General features: G+C 43.6%; 1 protein-coding gene across 2 annotated transcripts; it reads left to right on the forward strand.

The window, feature by feature from the left end:
* Positions 1 to 2,065: 2,065 nt before the first annotated feature.
* On the forward strand, positions 2,066 to 20,165 carry LOC124048841 (inositol polyphosphate 5-phosphatase K-like). 2 transcript variants are annotated; one of them, XM_046369960.1, is made up of 13 exons: positions 2,066 to 2,836; positions 7,640 to 8,263; positions 10,054 to 10,161; positions 10,346 to 10,454; positions 10,591 to 10,707; positions 12,690 to 12,865; positions 16,491 to 16,602; positions 16,984 to 17,093; positions 18,031 to 18,241; positions 18,427 to 18,564; positions 18,689 to 18,754; positions 18,902 to 19,006; positions 19,168 to 20,165. In XM_046369960.1, exons 2-13 carry the CDS (start codon positions 7,644 to 7,646, stop codon positions 19,636 to 19,638), a joined length of 2,343 nt encoding a protein of 780 aa, XP_046225916.1. In that variant the 5' UTR covers positions 2,066 to 2,836; positions 7,640 to 7,643; the 3' UTR covers positions 19,639 to 20,165. The 2 variants fall into 2 exon arrangements, with proteins under 2 accessions (XP_046225916.1, XP_046225915.1); XM_046369959.1 differs by lacking the exon at positions 2,066 to 2,836 and adding an exon at positions 5,909 to 6,287.
* Positions 20,166 to 21,176: the final 1,011 nt, after the last annotated feature.

Raw genomic sequence — 21,176 nt, forward strand, 5'->3', positions numbered from 1 at the left:
TGATTAATTCTAAACTACTCGGGACCACCATGTGCTCAGGAACAGACTAGAATCATACTATACAAACACAGAGTTGCAATATCTTTATTTTCATTGTGAATGGGTTGGGGGTGCAAAATAGGGGAGGGTTTTGTTTTGGGGAGAGTTGTGTTTTTTTTTATTGGGCACAAGGGAGGGTCATTTACTCTTCTGCTTGCATGCACCCCCTCTAGCAAGGTGGTTTGGTACTTTTCCGCCAGCTAACTATACCACAGGTTAATATAGTCTCCAAGTCTAACTGTATATCCTGCCCTCTATCTACCATTCACAGTGACAATAGTGTTAGGTGGATCGTTTGTCATGATCTGCAATAGGTTAACTAGACAAATATTCAAAGCTGCATACATTTTCAATATAAATCCACAAGAACAAGGAGGAATAGCTGATTGGCAGTGAAGAGGCCAGGTGTGTCATTGTGTATGAAAGAACAGTGAAGATAAGACATGCAGCTCAAAAGCTCCCCTGTTGATCTTGTTGAGGGACAATAAAAGTAACTAGTGTAGCCTAGAATGCCACAATGCAATGAATACTTGTATTATGGTGAGTACAAAAGTCTACTCTAAGCTGTAAACTGCAGTAAAAAATGTCATTTGAATAATGGGACAACGCCCTGTGATTTGACTGTTTCATTCCATTTGGATCAGTTGTGGGTGTACCCTCGACAGTTTATAAGGTCTAGAAAGGGACAGTAGCAGGCCAGTCTGGCTGTATTTTGATTTTGTGATACTGAAATGCACTGTCTGTTGCAAATCATCATTCTCCCAAAAAGTCGTCCTTTAATAATGTGTTGACATATCCCAGAAGGCCCAGTTATTCAGTAAAGCTTAGAGGCCCAGTGCAGTCAATCTAGATTGTCCTGTGTTTTATGTATATTTGCACACTCTTGAGGTTTGAATAATACTGTGAAATTGTGAAAATTATTATAATTCTCGATTAGTGCATGAGCTGTTTTAAAAGGCGGACTGACATTTCAGCCTGTTTTGGCCTGCCTGGTGACACTCAGATCACTACCAGACAGTCCTAGCAAAATTCTTGCTTGACAAATTGCTCTTTGCAAAGAAGCTGTTTAAACTTATTTTTTTTAAACTATTTTTATTGAAAACTATCACAGTAAGGTACTTCAATTATTTGATATTGAAGTAAAAACGACTGCATTGGATCTTTATAAGAAAATATCACTCTTGGTATTTGTTTCATTAGTTCAGTATTGATACAGTCCCACATTGTTTTGGTTATCAGCAATCAATATTCTAGATATAGAACTTTCAAAATACAGAAATTGCTAAACGCATCATACTGTGACACTAATGAAACTAATACCTAAAGTTTGAGCACCTTAGAACCCAAATATTCAATATAGCCTAAGTATTTGTCATTTCACATTTATGTATTACCTTTTATGTGTGGCATAAACACAACCAGTAACCATGTTTTAATCTGATTAGGCTACTTCAAAAGTCTCCTGTAGGTTACCTGCGCACTTTTGTCCAAAATATAATTCCAGCATCCAAACGTCATTTGATGAATGGAAATATAAAATAGAAATCTGTTACAAAACAGCAAAAAAATATCACGTCAAGAGATTGTCAAACCAAGCCTTTGATACTGGGTACAAGGGAGGGATGTAGTTTCTGTTTGTTGAAATTTACATAGTCTATTTGATTGTGTTGGTGGTGAAAACGCAAACAATTATGTTGACGTGCCCGAAGTCCGCATGCTTTGCTTATTGGTTGTGTGGTGCATTGTCACAACCTGTTGGTGGATAATTTGTTGCATATATTTGATATAATTATAAAAGGTAGCATCAACATGTTGAAAATCTGTTTAATGACATAAGCCTACTCTGTTTTACGAGATCAGATCCATCCCAGTAGCCTACATTTTACGGTTTAAACGGGCAATAATAGTTCACTTAACAGTAAAGTTATGTCATCTCTGCCAATCCTGTCAGAATGATTTTACTTGAAATATGATTAACTGCGCTCAAGCATAGTGGTCACGTGGGGCACCAATTCCGGGCGCTCTTGCGCAGTGTCCTGTAATAACGTTATCATTACACTAGTCTGCGCTTTAAGGTAGCCTAGCAACCTGCCTGACGTTGTGACATTTTAATTCTCTGTATGGTGGTGTAAGACTAACTCTCGGATTAATTACATAATCGACACGACAGATGCTCAATTAATTTATGTAATCCTAGTCACAACGTCAATTGAATTTGGGGGTTGAGATTCATCTTGGGTTCCTTTATTACGGTCGCCAGCTCTGACTCTATTCTTAATCAGACAGTCTCAGGACGGTGTGTAAGTGATGTTGGTTCCTCTCTAGGAAAACAGTTGCACTGGTCAGATGGCAGGTAAGCAGGATCGAGGCGCAGGCAACTGTCCCGTAAACTGAACAGTCGGTATCACGCGCACAGAAGCTCCATCAGTAGTCTATCTCAAGGATGCTGTGTTTACTGGACATCAGGCACGAATCTACTTGTTTTCACGTTTTAGGACACTAAACTCGCGTACCGGGAACAGCGCCCGGTTTTTCACCTTTGACAGGTCGCGCTAGTGTCACTTACGGGCTGTCATTCGCCAGGGTATCGATTTGTCATTCCCCGGGGCGTAGTATATTTCAGATGAGTCTAGAAGAAAGCCGTTAACCGTAAAGTGCTGGTGTTTTGACGATTGAAAACCTGTAGATATGTCCCATATCATGGACTAATTCAATTGGATAAGTATTTCATCATGCCCTGCCTTGCGCCAGATTGAGACCGATTCACTGGCGAAGCATTTCACCTTGCAGATGAAAGGTAAATTATTTGTCACAGAGAGTGTGCGCAACCCCACAGCATGTCTGTATGTGATTATTATTGCATGTTGATTGATCATGCATTCTTGGTTTTTAAATTTTCATAGTTCAGCGTGCCATAGCAAAGAGGTGCATGGCTGAGTAGACCTGTATCAAGTGATATTATAGATCATATGTAATCTCTGATATGTGACAGTTGAGTAGAAAATAATCTCGAGGTCAAGTGGTTTCCAACCTGTGGTCCATGGGGGTACTGCAGGTGGTCCGTGAATTGTTTTAATTTCTTTATTTTTAGAGAATATTTATTTTTAGATAATTTTTTCTTCCAAAAATAAATAACAGTTTAGGAAGTATAATAGTGTTAAGCTATTTGACATTACTTTTCACAAACACATTTTTAACAATAATAATAGGCCTTTAATTGGTTATATTCCCTGCAAATATGACCACAAATATATTTTACGTGAAAAAAACTAAATCCGCTGGTGCTGTGTGGACTAAGCTAGTAGGGCCTTGCAAGGACCAGCCGAGTTCGGTGTGGACGACAATGGGTCCACCAGGCGGGCCTGTACAGGTGAGGCATGTCTGAACCAATCAGCAGCAGAGGTTGAGTTTGGGCTACCCGTGGCAAATGCTGCTTATGGAGGTGGTCGTTTTGCTTTTGGTGGGAGTGTTTGGAAAGACCTAGGTTGTCTGCGGTCATATCTGATACTTCTTGAAAGGATTGAGCAGGGGAAACACATCAAAGGTAACTGAGGCACCTTGCAGTTGCACAACGTTTTGTCGAACTGTCCTGAGGGTGAAGGTCTCAGGCTTAGAATTGAGATTAAGTTGTTGAACAGCCTGTGGCATTACTTTCGCTGATCGGTTGAGATAGGGCACGCTTAAACCTGGATGGAAGCCTGGTGCTGCTGGGACTGGATAAGGTATGCTTTGTCCCACAGTTAAGTAGGGTTCACCTGGAACAGGGTATGGTATAAATCCTGGTGCAGGATATGGCGCTGTGGATGCTGGTCCAGGGTATGAAGCCGCACGTGCTGGTCCGGTGTATGGAGCCATAGGTGTTGATCCTGGGTGCGGAACCACGGAAGCTGGAGCTGGGTGAGGAACCAGAGGAGCTGTAAGCAGGGTGTGGAACTACAGGAGTTGTAAGCAGGGTGCGTAACCATGGGAGCTGGAGCAGGGTGCGTAACCATGGGAGCTGGAGCAGGGTGCGTAACCATGGGAGCTGGAGCAGGGTGCGTAACCATGGGAGCTGGAGCAGGGTACGTAACCATGGGAGCAGGAGCGTAACCATGGGAGCTGGAGCAGGGTGCAGACTCACAGGAGCTGGATGCTAAACCACGGGAGATGGAGAAAGGTGCAGAACCACGGGAGCTGCTGATGAGTGCCTCGGGTAGGCAGGGAAAGATGATGTGAGTCTTCATAGGCTCCGCCTCTTTTTCCTAGGTTGGCGTGTTGTCGTTGTGTGAGTGGGATAGATGCAAAGCTGTCACCTGATTCATCAGACAGTGCTGGTGAGGGGCTCCTCTGCTCTGATTGAGTCATCTGGGTTCTGGCTGCATCAACACCTTCATCTCTTTCTTTAAGAAAGGATGTGACAAGCTTGGCTAGATCTAGCTCATTAGCTACCTTCTGTAGATGCTGCTGCCTGTTCAATTGTGTAGCTATTGCTTCTCCGGCCCGATGAGCTTCCTCCTGTCGACGCTGAGTTTCTTCCTGTTGTCGCTGAGCTTCTCTGGCTTCGGCTGCTACACGTCGACACGACGTCGACGTTGTGATCTTGCTCTAGCTGGCGTTAAACTCCATGAGCTTCATTCTTTCCTCCAACATAGCTGCTTGGAAGTGGGATAGATCTGGGAAGCGCCTCACTGATAAGCTGGCACTTTATCTGGATCTGATAGCACCCCTCTCTGATCGGATGTCTGCTCAACTACTCCTTCGTCCAACTGATGGGGGTGCCTGAGTGGTGGGGAGATATTCAACAGCATAATCACCCAGGTGAGCTAGGGGGATGTCTTTATTGGATGGGTCCGTATGTGTCGGATCCATATCTTCAGGTTGTTTACTCAATCCAACTCTAAGGACCATGAATTAGAGGATGATGCCTCTGGAATTTATTCAGTGATTGAGTAGGTGAAGTTATGGAGATTGTACTCCTATTAGAGTGATGGTGAGAGAGACAGTTCCTCAGTTTAGGATTCTTTAATGTTGATTGGAGAACCTCTTGGAACTACCCATCCCGGATCCGGGAGAATTGTCATCAACTACACTAATTAGCATAGCGCAACGGTCCAAAAATATGACTAGAAAATATTCATATTAATGAAATCACAAGTGAAATATAGTGAAACACAGCTTCGCCTTTTGTTAATCACCCTGTCATCTCAGATTTTGAAATTATGCTTTACAGCCAAAGCAAGACAAGCGTTTGTGTAAGTTTATCGATAGCCTAGCATAGCATTATGTCCAGCTAGCAGCAGGAAGCTTTGTCACAAATCAGAAAAGCAATCAAATTAACCGTTTACCTTTGATGATCTTCGGATGTTTTCACTGACGAGACTCCCAGTTAGACAGCAAATGTTCCTTTTGTTCCATAAAGATTATTTGTATACCCAAAATACCTCCTTTTGTTGGTCACCTTGTGTTGAGAAATCCACCGGAAATAATGGTCACAACAACGCTGGGAAAAAAATCAAAATTATGTCCATAATATTGACAGAAACATGGCAAATGTTTTTTATAATCAATCCTCAAGGTGTTTTTCAAATATCTATTCGATAATATATCAACTGGGACAATTGGCTTTTCAGTAGGAGCGAGAGGAAAAATGACTACCTCTGTCTTTTACGCAACAATCACTCAGAGCCCTCAGCTGGCCACTTACGGAATGTAGTCGTTTACGCTCATTCTTCAAAATAGAGGCCTGAAACTATGTCTAAAGGCTGTAGACACCTTAGGGAAGCCACGGGAAAAGGAATCTGGTTCATATCCCTTTCAATGGTCAATAGGGATGCATAGAAAGACAGGGGTTTCAAAATAAGAGTCACTTCCTGATTGGATTTTCTCAGGATTTCGTCTGCAATATAAAATAAATAATGTCCAAAACTGAGAGTTGTGTTCACAGCTGTAGGTGGCAAGCTCTGCTTGGTAATGAACTAAACACTCTGCCAGCTTGTGATAGCTGTGACATCATCACTGAGTTCTTAAAGGGACAGGCTTTCCTGCAGCTGCTGTAGGTCACTTGTAGTCCACCTATATGACTCCACCTCTTCTGAAACTAGGGGATAACAAGGGCTTCCAGGGGAGAATGAGGGATTCCGTGGCTTCCCTCTCATTGAAGCCACGGATGTTCAAGGCCGACCACGGTACTACAGGCATTGTCAGCAAACACTGTAGTGAATGGAAAAAAATGGCAATCTTTGTGGGGAAAAAAATCAAAGACAATCATGGTACGTAATTGCTTCTAATACACCAGATGTATGCTCTTCAACCGATTTTATTTCAAAATTGCACACAAGATAAATGATAAGGATTATTGAATTGCTAACAGCAGCCTGCAGTACCCCAGCCACCTTCAACTTGAGTTACTCAATGAGAAAGGGTAGCACTGAGCTAGCCTGCAACCGCACTTCCTGGAGTACCTCAAACTGTGCATGTTATGTATCCATGAGATGCCATCTTAACCAACACCATTTGGCTTCAATGTGCTATTGAGTCTTCACATAGTAATGATTGGTGTCATGTGATCGATGGCTGTCCATTCATTGGCTGAATCAACATGTATATAGCCACTAACAACAACATTTGTGATGGCTTTTTTCTTTCCAATAAATTGCTTTATTGACAGTGACACACCTTCCATGACCACAACCAATCTATTATGTTTAGGCTACCCTTGCACATTCAAGTGGTCACATGTACCCTTCCGTTTCCAGAGCCACCTCTGAATGTCTTGAATAAATCAGGGGAGGTATTTAATTTATGGAGGTTGGCGGACAAACAATATGTTTTGGTAAGTGAGCTGTTCTTGCTGTCACTGGCATCTTATTGGCTGATTCTCATAGAGTGAGGGCTACTATGTAGCCTACTTAATGTCATGTGACCCATTGTGTTCTTGTGCTATATCTACTGCTGCAGTGGGTTAGTGTTCTGTCTGAGACTCTCGCTGCCACACATAGTGTGTGTGTTAGAGATATACATTGCTCTACCTGCATTTTCTGAGGCGGAGGGGCACGATAGATTAGTTTGAAGAGTAGAAAAGCCCACCCTTCCCCTCCATAACATACAGTAGTTGAAAGGGAAGATGCAAGGAGGGAATGGAGCAGGGAGTAATGGGATAGAAAGGGGGTTGGACTAGGGGACTGAAATGTGTTGCTAAGCAACAGGAAAGTAGACATGGATTGGGGTAGAAAGTTGGTTCCCACCGACTGCCTATGGTTTAGTATGGTTATGATGTCAGCTGTGATGTCTGGGGACTGGGGGACAGGAGGTGGACAGGTACTCGGTGTGAGCCAGTTCCCTCACCCCCTTCTGGCTCCATGCCAATTCCCCCTCCCAGTCAGGCCACAGGGTTCGGTGTTAGATGGAGACAGTCTGTGACCAGAGGGAGATGAGGGAAGGGGTTGTGAAGGAAAAACAAACACAGGTCTCTCATCTTCTCATTCTACATTTGCATCGGTTACACAACCAGCTCAGCAGACTGCACATTCCTCTCTCTTGTAATTGCTCTCCCATCTGTTCAATCTCTTTATCTAACAAACGCTCTTCCATCCCTGCCACATGATTTGTGGTTACTAATCAGGTTGATGGATCAAATGCAGCAGAAACAAAGCAGTATAGATCCAGCAAGAGTCTCTAGACAACCTGGATTGAATGCTGTTCCAGGACCTGCTCTACCCCTACAGCCAACAGCCCTGGACACCTCTATGACCTGTCCTATAATGGGATCTGGGAAACTCCCAGGAATGGGTCCAATTCAGGCCTCAGGTGTACGTGAGATGCTAGACCCGGTGAGGCCGGAGCATGTACAGCCTGGGTCCAGTGCTGCAGTTCCAGTCAACATCAGCCGTCCCAGACCTACTGCACTGAATTCCTCCAGAGGTCCAGAGGCTGATATGAAGGATAAGGCCTTTATTCCAAACCGCATTCCTGGACCACACAGCCCCATCTCCCTGTCCCAGTCCCCCATAGAGTCTTCCCAGTTGTCCCGCAGTCCTCAGAGTCCTCATAGCACTCAGCCTTACACCAGCCAGTCTTACCTCATCCCACAGCCTAACCTGCCTCAGCCTTGCCTCACCCCGCCATCCAGCCTCAGCCCCAAACCAGGCTCCAGTCCACAACCCCAGGGGACCAGATCCCCTGGGGGCGCTGTGAAGAACCAGCTACAGACTGACAAGACTGAAGGAGAAACAGATTACGGCTTCAGGTGAGACAGATCACGAATGATGACGCCAAGTACTATTTCAGTAGCATGCCCACCGTATATTACATTTGTTCTAAAGTTTTTGTTCTACTCCCTGACTAAATACAGTAACATGTTGTTGTCTCCATGGAGATTGTTCTCTCTTTCCGTCCTTGGCATGGCACACGAGCTAGGCAGAACCCAGCCTCCGGTATAGAAGCCATTTGCAGGATGATGGGTTGATACGAGCCAGAATGTGTCATATGAATCAAATGCCATTCATCTCAGTAAGAACCATCTGAACTAGACAGAATGCATACAGGCTGCACATTTCCTTGACAGAGGTCCCAGACAGTTCTCTCTCTCTCTCCCCTTCTGTTCATTCACAACCACTTTTACTGATATTAGATTGGATTGTTCCTGTAGGTGCAGTTTATAGTCTCCATTTACCCTAGGGTCAAGGGATTGGCTATAATATGTTCACTGGTCACTTGACATTTTGAGTCAAGTAAGAGTACAGTATGGGTTCAACACTTAACATTGAGCTATACATTATTGCACAATAATTACATTACTGCACAGTTAAGATTTCAAATCTACACTACAAAAGTATGTAGACACCCCTTTCCAATTAGTGGATTCAGCTATTTCAGCCACACCCGTTGCTGACGGGTGTATACAATCGAGCACACCGACATGCAATCTCCATAGACAAACACTGGCAGTAGAATGGCACATATTGAAGAGCTTAGTGACATTCAACGTGGCACCATCATAGGATGCTTCCTTTCCAACAACTCAGTTCGTCAGATCTCTGCCCTGCTAGAGCTGCCCCGGTCAACTGTAAGTGCTGTTATTGTGAAGTGGAAATGTCCAGGAGCAAGAACGGCTCAGCAGCGAGGTGGTAGGCCACACAAGCTCACAGAACAGGGCCGATGAGTGCTGAAGTGCGTAGCACATAAAAAGCATCAGTCCTCGGTTGCAACACTCACTACCAAGTTCCAAAATGTCTCTGGAAGTAACGTCCGCACAAGAACTGTTTGTTAGGATTTCCATGGCAGAGCAGACGCATACAAGCCTAAGATTACCATGCGCAATGCCAAGAGTTGGCTCTAGAGCAGTGGAACCATGTTCTCTTGAGTGATGAATCACGTTTCACCATCTGGCAGTCTGACGGACAAATCTGTATTTGGAGGATGCCAGGAGAACGCAACTTGCTTCAATGCATAGTGCCAACTGTAAAGTTTGGTGGAGTACGAATAATGGTCTGGGGCAGTTTTTCATGGTTCGGGCTAGGCCTCTTAGTTCCAGTGAAGGGATATCTTAACGTTACAGCATGCAATTACATTCTGGACGATTCTGTGCTTCTAATTTAGCGGCAACAGTTTTGGGAAGGCCCTTTCCTGTTTCAACATGACAATGCCCCCGTGCACAAAGCGAGGTCCATACAAAAATGATTTGTCGAGATCGGTGTGGAAGAACTTGACTGGCATGCACAGAGCCCTGACCTCAGCCCCATCGAATACCTTTGGGATGAATTGGAATGCTGACTGAGAGCTAGGCCTAATCGCCCAAGCAAGTCCCCGCAGCAATGTTCTAACATCTAGTGGAAAGCCTTCCCAGAAGAGTGGAGGCTGTTATAGCAGCAAAGGGGGGACCAACTCCATATTACTGCCCATGATTTTGGAATGAGATGTTCGACGAGCAGGTGTCCACATAATTTTGGGCATGTAGTGTATATAAAGTTTAACTAATGTATGTAGTTTTACTGATAATGTAGGATGTGCATTACCCCCTGTGTCGTCCTCTGATAGGGTTCACATTGTCACATGGAATGTGGGCTCTGCTCTTCCTCCTGATGACATCAGCTCTCTGTTTGGGCCGCATGCTGGCGATGGGAGCACAGACATGTTTATCATTGGGTGAGCTTCTGCTCCAATCAAAACGGTGCCAGCATTCAATGTCTCCTCCATCATACCTCTATCACTGTTCTGATCTCTCATCTACTACTGATGTCACCTCATCTAATCATCCAAACATTCTCCTTATTCCTCTTCTCCTCCCACTGAGTTATGAGTTGTTCTCCCTCTCTTCCTCCCCACTCAGGCTACAGGAAGTGAACTCTATGATTAACAAGCGACTGAAGGACGCTCTCTTCACCGACCAGTGGAGTGAACTCTGCATGGACACACTGAGTCGATTTGGATATGTGATGGTCAGTAAAGAGTTAACTCGCAATGTTGTGCCAGGCCAGTCACTGTCTCAATCTCTGTGGATACAGTTACTCTCTATTTCTCTCTCTCCCTCTCTCTCTCTCTCTCTCGCTCTCACCTCCCCCTCTATCGCTATAGGTGACGTCCCAGCGTATGCAGGGGGTGCTGTTGCTGGTGTTCTCAAAATATTGTCATCTTCCATTTCTGAGGGGTTTGCAGACAGAGAAAACACGCACAGGCCTCGGGGGCTACTGGGTGAGTGTCACCCTGGCAACCCCTGCTCTAAAATAGGAGCTTGTTGTTAAATGTAGAGTCCAAAAACCCTTGTTCACAAATACGTACAGTGTATACGGAAAATATTCAGACCCCTTGACTTTTTCCATATTTTGTTATGTTACAGCCTTATTCTAAAATGTATTAAATTGTTGTTGTTTTTCAATCTACACACAATAGCCCATAATGACAAAGCAAAAATAGGTTTTTAGAAATTTTGGCAAATTTCTAAAAAATAACTTAAATATCACATTTATATAAGTATTCAAACTCTTTACTCAGAACTTTGTTGAAGCACCTTTGGCAGTGATTACAGCCTTGAGTCTTATTGGATATGATGCTACAAGCTTCGCACACCTGTAGTTGAAGAGTTTCTCACATTCTTCACTGCAGATCCTCTCAAGCTCTGTCAGGTTGGAGGGGAGTGTCACTGCACAGCTATTTTCAGGTCTTTCCAGAAACGTTTGATCGGGTTCAAGTCTGTGCTCTGGCTGGGCCACTCGAGGACATTCAAAGACTTACCCCGACGCCACTCCTGCGTTGTCTTGACTGTGTGCTTAGGGTCGTTGTCCTGTTGGAAGGTGAACCTTTTCCCCAGTCTGAGGTCCTGAGCACTCTAAAGCAGGTTTTCTTCAAGGATCTCTGTACTTTGAGCTGTTCACCTTTCCCTTGATCGTGACTAGTCTCCAAGTCCCTGCCTCTGAAAAACACCCACACAGCATGATGCTGCCACCACCTTGCTTCACAGTAGGGATGGTGCCAGGTTTTCTCCAGACGTGACGCCTGGCATTCAGGCCAAAGAGTTCAATCTTGTTTCTCATGGTCTGGGAGTCCTTTAGGTGCCTTTTGGCAAACTCCAGGCGGGCTGTCATGTGCCTTTTACTCAGGAGTGGCTTCCGTCTAGCCACTGTACCATAAAGAACTGATTGGTGGAGTCCTGCAGAGATGATTGTCCTTCTGAAAGCTTCTCCCATCTCCACAGAGGAACTCTGGAGCTCTGTCAGAGTGACCATCGGGTTCTTGGTCACTACCCTGACCAAGGCCGTTCTCCCCCGATTGCTCAGTTTGGCCGGGCGAACAGCTCTAGGAAGAGTCTTGGTGGTTCCAATCTTCTTCCATTAAGAATGATGGAGGCCACTGTATTCTTGGGGACCTTCAATGCTGCAGACATTTTTTGGCACCCTTCCCCAGATCTGTGCCTCGACACAATCCTGTCTCGGAGCTCTATGGACAATTCCTTCGACCTCATGTCTTGGTTTTTGCTCTGACATGCATTGTCAACTGTGGGACCTTATATAGACAGGTGTGTGCCTTTCCAAATCATGTCCAATCAATTGAATTTACCACAGGTGGACTCCAATCAAGTTGTAGAAACATCTCAAGGATGATCAATGGAAAGATGATGCATCTGAGCTCAAGTTTGAGTCTCATAGCAAAGGGTATGAATACTTATGTCAATACCGTATCTGTTTTTTATCTCTAATACATTTGCAAAACTTTCTAAAAACTGTGATTTGTGATTATAGGGTATTGTGTGTAGATTGATGAGGACATAAATAAATGTAATCCATTTTAGAATAAGGCTGTAACGTAACAAAATATGGAAAAAGTTAAGAGGTCTGAATACTTTCTGAATGCACTGTAGCTTTTAAATTGCATCAAAATATGTTAATATGCCAGGGAGAGAGAAAAGAGGTGTGTGTGTGTGTGTGCATGCGTGTGCGTGCGTGACCTTCCTGAGCGTGTTGATGTCAGCATCAGTTCTGGCTGTCAGAGCAGTCTCCTTCTCCCTGAGGTCAGTGCAGCAGGACTGTCTGGCTCTTTGATGCAGACGATACCAAAATGCCACCTGTCCTTTCATCCTTATCACAGTGGATGTTTGATTAAAGGCTGGTAGAGCATCCATCTTTTATCCATCAGTGTGTGTTACATTTTCATACTCTCTCTCTATTCCCCTCCCCCAGGGTAATAAAGGGGGTGTAAGTGCGAGGATGACGATGTTCGGCCACCCGGTGTGTTTTCTGAACTGTCATCTGCCGGCTCACATGCGGAACCTGGAGCAGCGCATGGAGGACTTTGGAAGCATTCTGCAGCAACAGCAGTTTGAGGGCGGGACCGCCTCGGGTGTGCTGGACCACGAGTGGGTCATTTTGATTGGAGAGGGCTGATGTAAACAGTATGTCTAGGACCAGGAGTTTATCCCACCTGACCACCTATGGGAGTTTTTTTGGTGACGTTTTACTTGACAACCTGTCATAGCATATATTTAGACCTGTTGTGACATATATTGCATTTTTTATGGTAGATTATGACACCTACATAAGACTGTCAAAACCCACAAAACCAAGCACAGTAGTTATTATATGGCAGGTTATGACACCTACATAAGACTGTCAAAACCCACAAAACCAAGCACAGTAGTTATTATATGGCTGGTTATGACACCTACATAAGACTGTCAAAACCCACAAAACCAAGCACAGTAGTTATTATATGGCAGGTTATGACACCTACATAAGACTGTCAAAACCCACAAAACCAAGCACAGTAGTTATTATATGGCAGGTTATGACACCTACATAAGACTGTCAAAACCCACAAAACCAAGCACAGTAGTTATTATATGGCTGGTTATGACACCTACATAAGAGTGTAAAACCCACATAACCTACCACACAAGGCAAAACATTCCATTACACCACATCCTACATGTCAACAGTATGTTTATGTTATATCATTATTATTTTTTGGACCATATTAAATTAGCATTGTATATGCGCACCCCATTGATATCAGACGTTCACCTACCCCAATGCACTGTTGCTGATGACTGGGATGAATACAGGAGTATATTTCAGGAGCAGGACAAGACATCCTCTTTTTGACTGATGACTGACATAAGAGCATTTACGTGACAGGCCTATCTCAATCAATCAAATGTATTTATAAATGTTACGTCAGCAGATGTCACAAAGTGCTAATACAGAAACCCAGCCTAAAACCCCAAAAGGCAAGCAATGCAGATGTACAGTAGAAACATGGTGACGAGGAAAAGCTCCCTAGAAAGGCAGGAATTGAGGAAGAAACCTAGAGAGGATATATGTGATAATGCTTCTTGACAGTGTCATAAAGTGTATTTTCTTAGTCTAAGTAAAGTGACACAGGGTGGTCATAATGCTTCATGACAGTGTCATAAAGTGTATTTTCTACAAGTTATTTAAAATATGATGAAAAAACATTAATTACAACAACAAATGATTTAAGAAACAAACTTTCAAATAAAGGAAACGTCTTGGCAGGGAAAAAAATATTTTGAATAAATATGGGTTTTGACACTCTTATGTAGGTGTCATAACCAGCCATAAAATAACGCAATATATGTGTAAAAATATGTCATGACAATGTTAGAACGATATGACAGATTATGACAAGTTATGACATGGTTATGCCCGTGTCATAACGTGCTATGAAACTGGGTTTCAAGTAAAGTTTCACACTTTTTTTTTTTAAATCAAGTAGTTTTTTTCATGTGGTCAAGGTCAGGTGGTCAGGTCAGGTGGTTAGGTCATGTGTGGTCAGGAAATACTCCTGGTCATAATTATCAAATCAAATGAAATGTTATTTGTCACATGCCCCGAATACAACAGGTGTAGGTAGACCTTACAGTGAAATGCTTACTTACAAGCCCTTAACCAACAATGCAGTTTTAAGAAAATCCCTAAAAAATTAAGAGATAAGAATAACAAATAATTAAAGAGCAGCAGTAAGTGACAATAGCAGGGCTATATACAGGGTGTACCGGTACAGAATCAATGTGTCAATGTGCGGGGGGTAATTGAGGTAATTGTGTACATGTAGGTAGAGTTATTAAAGTGGCTATGCATAGATAATAACAGAGTAGCAGCAGCGTGGGGTGGGGGCAATGCAAATAGTCTGGGTAGCCATTAGCTGTTCAGGAGTCTTATGGCTTGGGGTAGAAGCTGATTAGAAGTCTCTTGGACTGCTACCGCTTGCCGTGTGGTAGCAGAGAGAACAGTTTATGACTAGGGTGGCTGGAGTCTTTGACAATTTTTAGGGCCTTCATTTGACACTGCCTGGTATAGAGGTCATGGATGGCAGGATCTCGGCTGTGCTTCCCTTTGTAGTCTGTAATAGTTTGCAAGCCCTGCCACATCCGCCAGTGTTGTACGATTTTTCCTAAGTCCTGTATAGACACTTTGCTTGTTTGATGGTTCATCGGAGGGCATAGCGGGATTTCTTATAAGCTTCCGGGTTAGAGTCCCACTCCTTGAAAGCGGCAGCTCTAGCCTTGAGCTCCGTGCAAATGTCACCTGTAATCCATGGCTTCTGGTTGGGGTATGTACGTACGGTCACTGTGGGGACGACGTCCTCGATGCACTTATTGATAAAGCCAGTGACTGATGGGGTGTACTCCTCAATGCCATCGGAGGAATCCCGGGAACATATTCTAGTCTGTGCTAGCAAAACAGTCCTCTAGTTTAGCATCTGCTTCATCTGACCACTTTTTTATAGACCGAGTCACTGGTGCTTCCTGCATTCATTTTTGCTTGTTATCAGGAATCAGGAGGATAGAGTTATGGTCAGATTTGCCAAATAATAATAATAATAATATATGCCATTTAGCAGACGCTTTTATCCAAAGCGACTTACAGTCATGTGTGCATACATTCTACGTATGGGTGGTCCTGGGAATTGAACCCACTACCCTGGCGTTACAAGCGCCATGCTCTACCAAATGGAGGGCGAGGGGGAGCTTTGTACGTGTCTCTGTGTGTGGAGAAAAACTGGTCTGTAATTTTTTCCCCTCTGGTTGCACATTTAACATGCTGATAGAAATGAGGTAAAACTGATTTAAGTTTCCCTGCATTAAAGTCCCTGGCCACTAGGAGCGCCGCCTGAGCATTTTCCTGTTTGCTTATGGCGGAATACAGCTCATTGAGTGTGATTTTAGTGCCAGCCTCAGTCTGTGGTGTTTTGTAGACAGCTATGAAAAATACAGATGAAAACGCTCTAGGTAGATAGTGTGGTCTACAGCTTATCATGATATACTCTACCTTAGGCGAGTAAAACCCTGAGACTTCCTTATATATCATGCACCAGCTATTCTTTACAAATATGCACAGGCCACCGCCCCGTGTCTTACCAGAGGCTGCTGTTCTGTCCTGCCGAAAGAGTGTATAACCCGCCAGCTGTATGTTCTTAATGTCGTCATTCAGCCACGACTTGGTGAAACATAAGATATTACCGTTTTTAATGTCCCGTTGGTAGGATATACGTGCTTTCAGTTCGTCCCATTTATTTTCCAGCGATTGAATGTTAGCTAGCATAATGGAAGGCAAGGGCAGATTAGCCACTCGTCGCCTGATCCTCACAAGGCATCCTGATCTCTTTCCGCGAAACCTACATTTCCTTTTCCAGCGAATCACAGGGATCTGGGGCTGGTCGGGTGTTCGTAGTATATCCTTCGCGTCCGACTCATTGAAGAATAACTCCTCGTCCAATTTGAGGTGAGTAATCCCAGTTCTGATGTCCAGAAGCTCTTTTATCGGTCACAAGAGACGGTAGCAGCAACATTATGTACAAAACAAGTTACGAACAACGCGGAAAAACTAACAAAATAGCATGGTTGCTTAAGAGCCTATAAGACGGCAGCCCTACCCTCCGGCGACATCTTTGAGCCTGGTGTTCTGATGATCAGTTGTTGGCTCATAGAGTGGTGAAATGGTCCTGTGTTCTTCTCCCAGCGTGGTGTTCTGGTTTGGAGATCTTAACTTCCGCATAGAGGACTATGACATTCATGTGGTGAAGAGTGCCATTGACAGCAATAAACTACCTTTGCTGTGGGAGAGAGACCAGGTGAGAAATCTGTCAGTTATTTTACATTTTTTTAAAAGAGTCCAAATTGAATTTTCTTTGAAAACAGAGTACCAAATTGAAGTCATGTTACCAACTGGAAGTCATGTTTATCTTTGAAAACAGAGTACCAAATGGAAGTCATGTTTATCTTTGAAAACAGTGTACCAAATGGAAGTCATGTTTATCTTTGAAAATAATGACTGTTGGTTAATTATCAGCAGAGATAGCTATAGCACCAACAAAAATGAACATACACCCAAAAATATTCAATCACAGTGGCTGCATCAAGTCAAGCAAACTATTTTGATGATTCAATTGTATTGTCTATGTCTTTCTTTCCCTTGCTCTCTTTCTCTTCATTCTCACATGTTTGTTTTGCAGCTCAACATAGCCAAAAACAGTGAGTCCATCTTAGACGGCTTCTTAGAAGGCCCTCTCAAATTCCCCCCCACATATAAGTTTGATGTGGGGACACACACATACGACACCAGGTATGTGATACTGTGTAGAGCAATAAATGGTGTGTGATTGATGTGACGCTCCCTTTTTAATGACTTGCTATGATATAAGGGGTAGTTTAGTGTTAGGACACAGTTAGGCAACGCACCACCAGGATACACGTCCACACTCCATCCCCAGGTGGCAGCACCAACCGGGTCAAGGGCTGTGCTCTGCCAGGAAGCCTGGAGAAGTTGACGGGTGTGAGCAATAAGGATGACGTGTGTGTGTGTGTGTGTGTGTGTGTGTGTGTGTGTGTGTGTGTGTGTGTGTGTGTGTGTGTGTGTGTGTGTGTGTGTGTGTGTGTGTGTGTGTGTGTGTGTGTGTGTGTGTGTGTGTGTGTGTGTGTGACCAGATGCTTCTCAGCCTGTCAGTGTTTGGTGTTGTTTTGTGTTAGTTAGCCTCTTTATTTTAGGCGTGCCTCTTTGTAGTTTTCTTTTTTTTTTTGGGGGTCAGCTTTAATATTGCGGATAGATTCTTGCTTCCATCAATGTAATTGTCTGCATCATTTCCAATGCACCATATATTTTTGGGGTATATACATACATATACCCATATACATATATATATATATACGTAAACATTCATACATTCTTTGTAGTTTTCTTTTCTTTTAATTATATTTTGGGTTACCACTTTGAACATATACTAATCAGCTTGGCTGACCATGGGAGTCATGACTGAGGTGACCCTGAACCTAAGGTAAGGTTTCTGTATCCTGGGTACATGCATTCAACACCTGGTTACATACGCTTACTTCTCACATTTATGCACACATCAAATCAGGTTACAGACCTTGTAGCTAGGCCTTAGACATAATGAGTGCAGCAAAATCAGTTGTCAAGTTATTGGTTTCATATTAACACCTCTATTGAAGGATTCACTGACTTCCAATTCCCACTTATCTCTCTCTCTCTGTTCCTCTCACAGCAGTAAGAAGCGAAAGCCAGCATGGACAGACCGTATCCTGTGGCGTCTGCGTTGTACGGGCTCCCCTGTTCCTACCCACAATGCTGCGCTGCAGCATGGCCTGACCTCTTGGCTGGGTGGGGCAACCAAGGTGGTGCAACATTCCTACCGCAGTCACATGGGCTACACCTGCAGCGATCACAAGCCTGTCTCTGCTGTCTTCTCATTACATGTAAGTCCAACCTCCCTGTGACCCCTGGACTCTCACCCCAGCAGTCAATGTTTGATGTTTATCCAGATATGGTGAAAAACCTTTACTGTTACATTATAGCCTTAGAAAGTCATCACATAAGAATCACCCTCTGAAATGATCTTTCTATCTCAGTTTATTTTTCACTCTCATGCTCTCTCCCTCAGTTCCCATTTAAAGTGGACCTTCCTCTTGTAACGTTAGAGTATGTGAAGGAGTGGACTAAGGTTTCTGACGCTACAGTCAGGTTCACTGTGATGTCCAACGTCCAGCGCAGCTCATGGGACTGGGTTGCAATATACAAGGTAACTGTGACTTCAACTTCAAGGCAGTGAGATTTAATATTTTCTCTCACACAATATCTATAGTTTATTAGGGCTATGCATAATTGTTCCATGGTCAATTGAAGTCTGTGATTTGTCTACACAGGTTGGGTTCAAACATCACAAGGACTATGTAACATATGTGTGGGCCAAAGCAGATCATGGGTCACAGGTATGGTACAAAGCCTGACAAACATACTCCCACAAACTTAACCTCAGACATCCATTGAGATGAGAAAACATTTATCCACACATCCACTGACTATGTTTCCATTTTCTCTATTTGTAGTTTTCTTCACTCTCTTCCCCTTTCTCTCAGGTGACATTTACAGAGGAGGATTTACCCAGGGATGCAGGGGAATACATTTTGGGTTTCTACAGTAATAACATGAACACTATTATCGGTGTGACATCGCCCTTTCAGGTCAGGACCCTTCCTGACGTTTTCCTTCCTGTGTTGTTCAATGAACAGAGAATAAAGCAGTTGCTGTCTGCCATTCAGTTCTGCTGGATATTTCTACTTTTCTCCTAATTTTGTTCCCTACCACACTTTTCTCTTACCCAAACTTCGTCCATCTCCTGTAGATCCATGTTCCTGTGCGCAGCCCGACAGCCACAACAGTATGCTGCTCAGACAGTTCTGACGTCAGCTCGGAGGATGACAGCACACTGGTCCTGCTGGCCCCTGCAAGCTCCCGCAGCCCAAGCCCTGGAAAAATAAAACACCACCATCGCCACCGCCGCAGCCACAGTCCTGCTCACTCCAACACCCCCATGCCCTCCCTGCAGAGCCTCAGCCTGCACCCTCGTCCCCTAGAGGGGCTCCCAAGCAGCCGCTCGCCCTGCTCTGCTGCTAAGAAGGAGCGCCTGGTGTCCCCCCAGGACACCCTGCCATCGCCCATCAGCCCGCTCTCCCCCCGCAGCCCTGTGTCCCCTGGAGGTGGGGTCTCAGCCCCAGAGGCTCTAATCGCTGCCATCCTGGGGGAGCATAGACCAACTCAGGTCACCCCCACAGGGGGCAGGTCACCAGGCAAGACTGGAGAGACAAGTTTATGAGGAGCCCAACCAACACTATCTGTGGGGTCATGAATATGCAGAGACATTAAAGGTTGAATTCAATCCATATCGAATAATTATTGTGGAAGATCCGCATTACAGCTCGAAATTTAAAGGCAATGTTCCCGCTTTCACGGAGACTGTTCACGGAAAACGCTGCATGTCGGCTCAATAGAAAATTACCCTTAAATTTGTTTCTGCGATACAGATTGAATCTAGCCCTAAGATAAGACTGTTGAAATGAGGGCCAGTAAACACCATATGATGATAGTATCTAGAGCTGATATGGTCCATTATTTCTATGCTGATCTGACCTCACACTGTCACTGCACTCATAAAAGCAGTGCATTGTACGAGTTGTAGTTTACAACATTCCACATGTTGGTCAACCAGTTGTCTCTATTTCTTAATACCTGTTAAATGTAATGTCAAAATGTAGATTTCCGTCTAAATATACCCAACATACCCAAAAGTAATGATTTATTATGAGAGGGCCATAAACAATACCAGCTAATGCTTAGCTGAGGATACAAGGAGGATACAATAATACAAGCTCAAGTACACAGTGCAAATATGAAACATCATATATTTATATATATGTATGTATTTGTTTTCCTATTCAACAAAAGTGGGGAAATATGGATTTTAATTATTGAAATGCTTTCAAAAATATAGTAACAATTAAATTATAAGCGACTTACTCTAAGATTTCACCTTATAACTAAAATAAATATGAGCATACAAAATTGCCACCATTTCAAATAATTGACGACAGACTTTTCACCCCAACATCCTCTGAGAGACGCAGAGACGCCATTCAAATTCCAGCAGACTCGTGACGCCAGCTTTAAGCACAAAGTGATTTCGTCCCTATGTGACCAAGAGAAAGTGACATTGTTTCAATTCTACGAAATAATTTTGTATTTTTTCATGTTGTGAGCTCTAAATCCACTTGAGAACATTACAGCGAGATGAGACTGCTTTATCTGCAATCGCTAGGCTATCCGTTTCACATGCAATTTCACATACTGAATGTCAGCTGAGGGCGGAGACAACCAGAGCTTTCACGGAGTTCACAGCGATTTATGTTGTGCCGTTCACAGAGCGCTCTGTACAAAAAAATGTTGTTCGGAATCGGTCCAGAACTGCTCAAAGTCCCCTAAATATCAATTTACATCTAAGAGCAATCTACTTATCAGTGACTCCATCCTGTAGGGAGCTAGTCCAAATCGCTAAAAGTTTAAGCGTTACCCCAAGTGCTATACAGACTCGTATCAATACTGTATGTACACAAATGTAAAACCAAAGCAAGAGTAAATCTGCAATGTACATTATTGTTGTTATATAGTAAATTGAAGGGATGTCTGTAAATATGCTCTACCTATCGGCCTGGATCACTTGGTGTGGTACTATATCTGTCTTTCTATACTCCCAAGCTCCAATTTCTATTAAAGTGGTTTGTTTCTGGATCTTCCCATCTTGTGTGTGTATATGTGTAGCACTGTACATGTTTGAGAAAAAAATGTCTTATTTTCAGA

The sequence above is a fragment of the Oncorhynchus gorbuscha genome, linkage group LG11 (assembly GCF_021184085.1).
Source record: "Oncorhynchus gorbuscha isolate QuinsamMale2020 ecotype Even-year linkage group LG11, OgorEven_v1.0, whole genome shotgun sequence".
NCBI lineage: Eukaryota > Metazoa > Chordata > Actinopteri > Salmoniformes > Salmonidae > Oncorhynchus > Oncorhynchus gorbuscha.

Coding starts and splice junctions, on each gene's coding strand:
- LOC124048841 (XM_046369959.1), top strand. CDS start 6,238: ATGGAAAAAAATGGCAATCTTTGTGGGGAAAAAAATCAAAGACAATCA. Junction 8,264..10,053: donor GAAACAGATTACGGCTTCAG/GTGAGACAGATC, acceptor GTCCTCTGATAG/GGTTCACATTGTCACATGGA. Junction 18,755..18,901: donor AAGCAGATCATGGGTCACAG/GTATGGTACAAA, acceptor CCTTTCTCTCAG/GTGACATTTACAGAGGAGGA.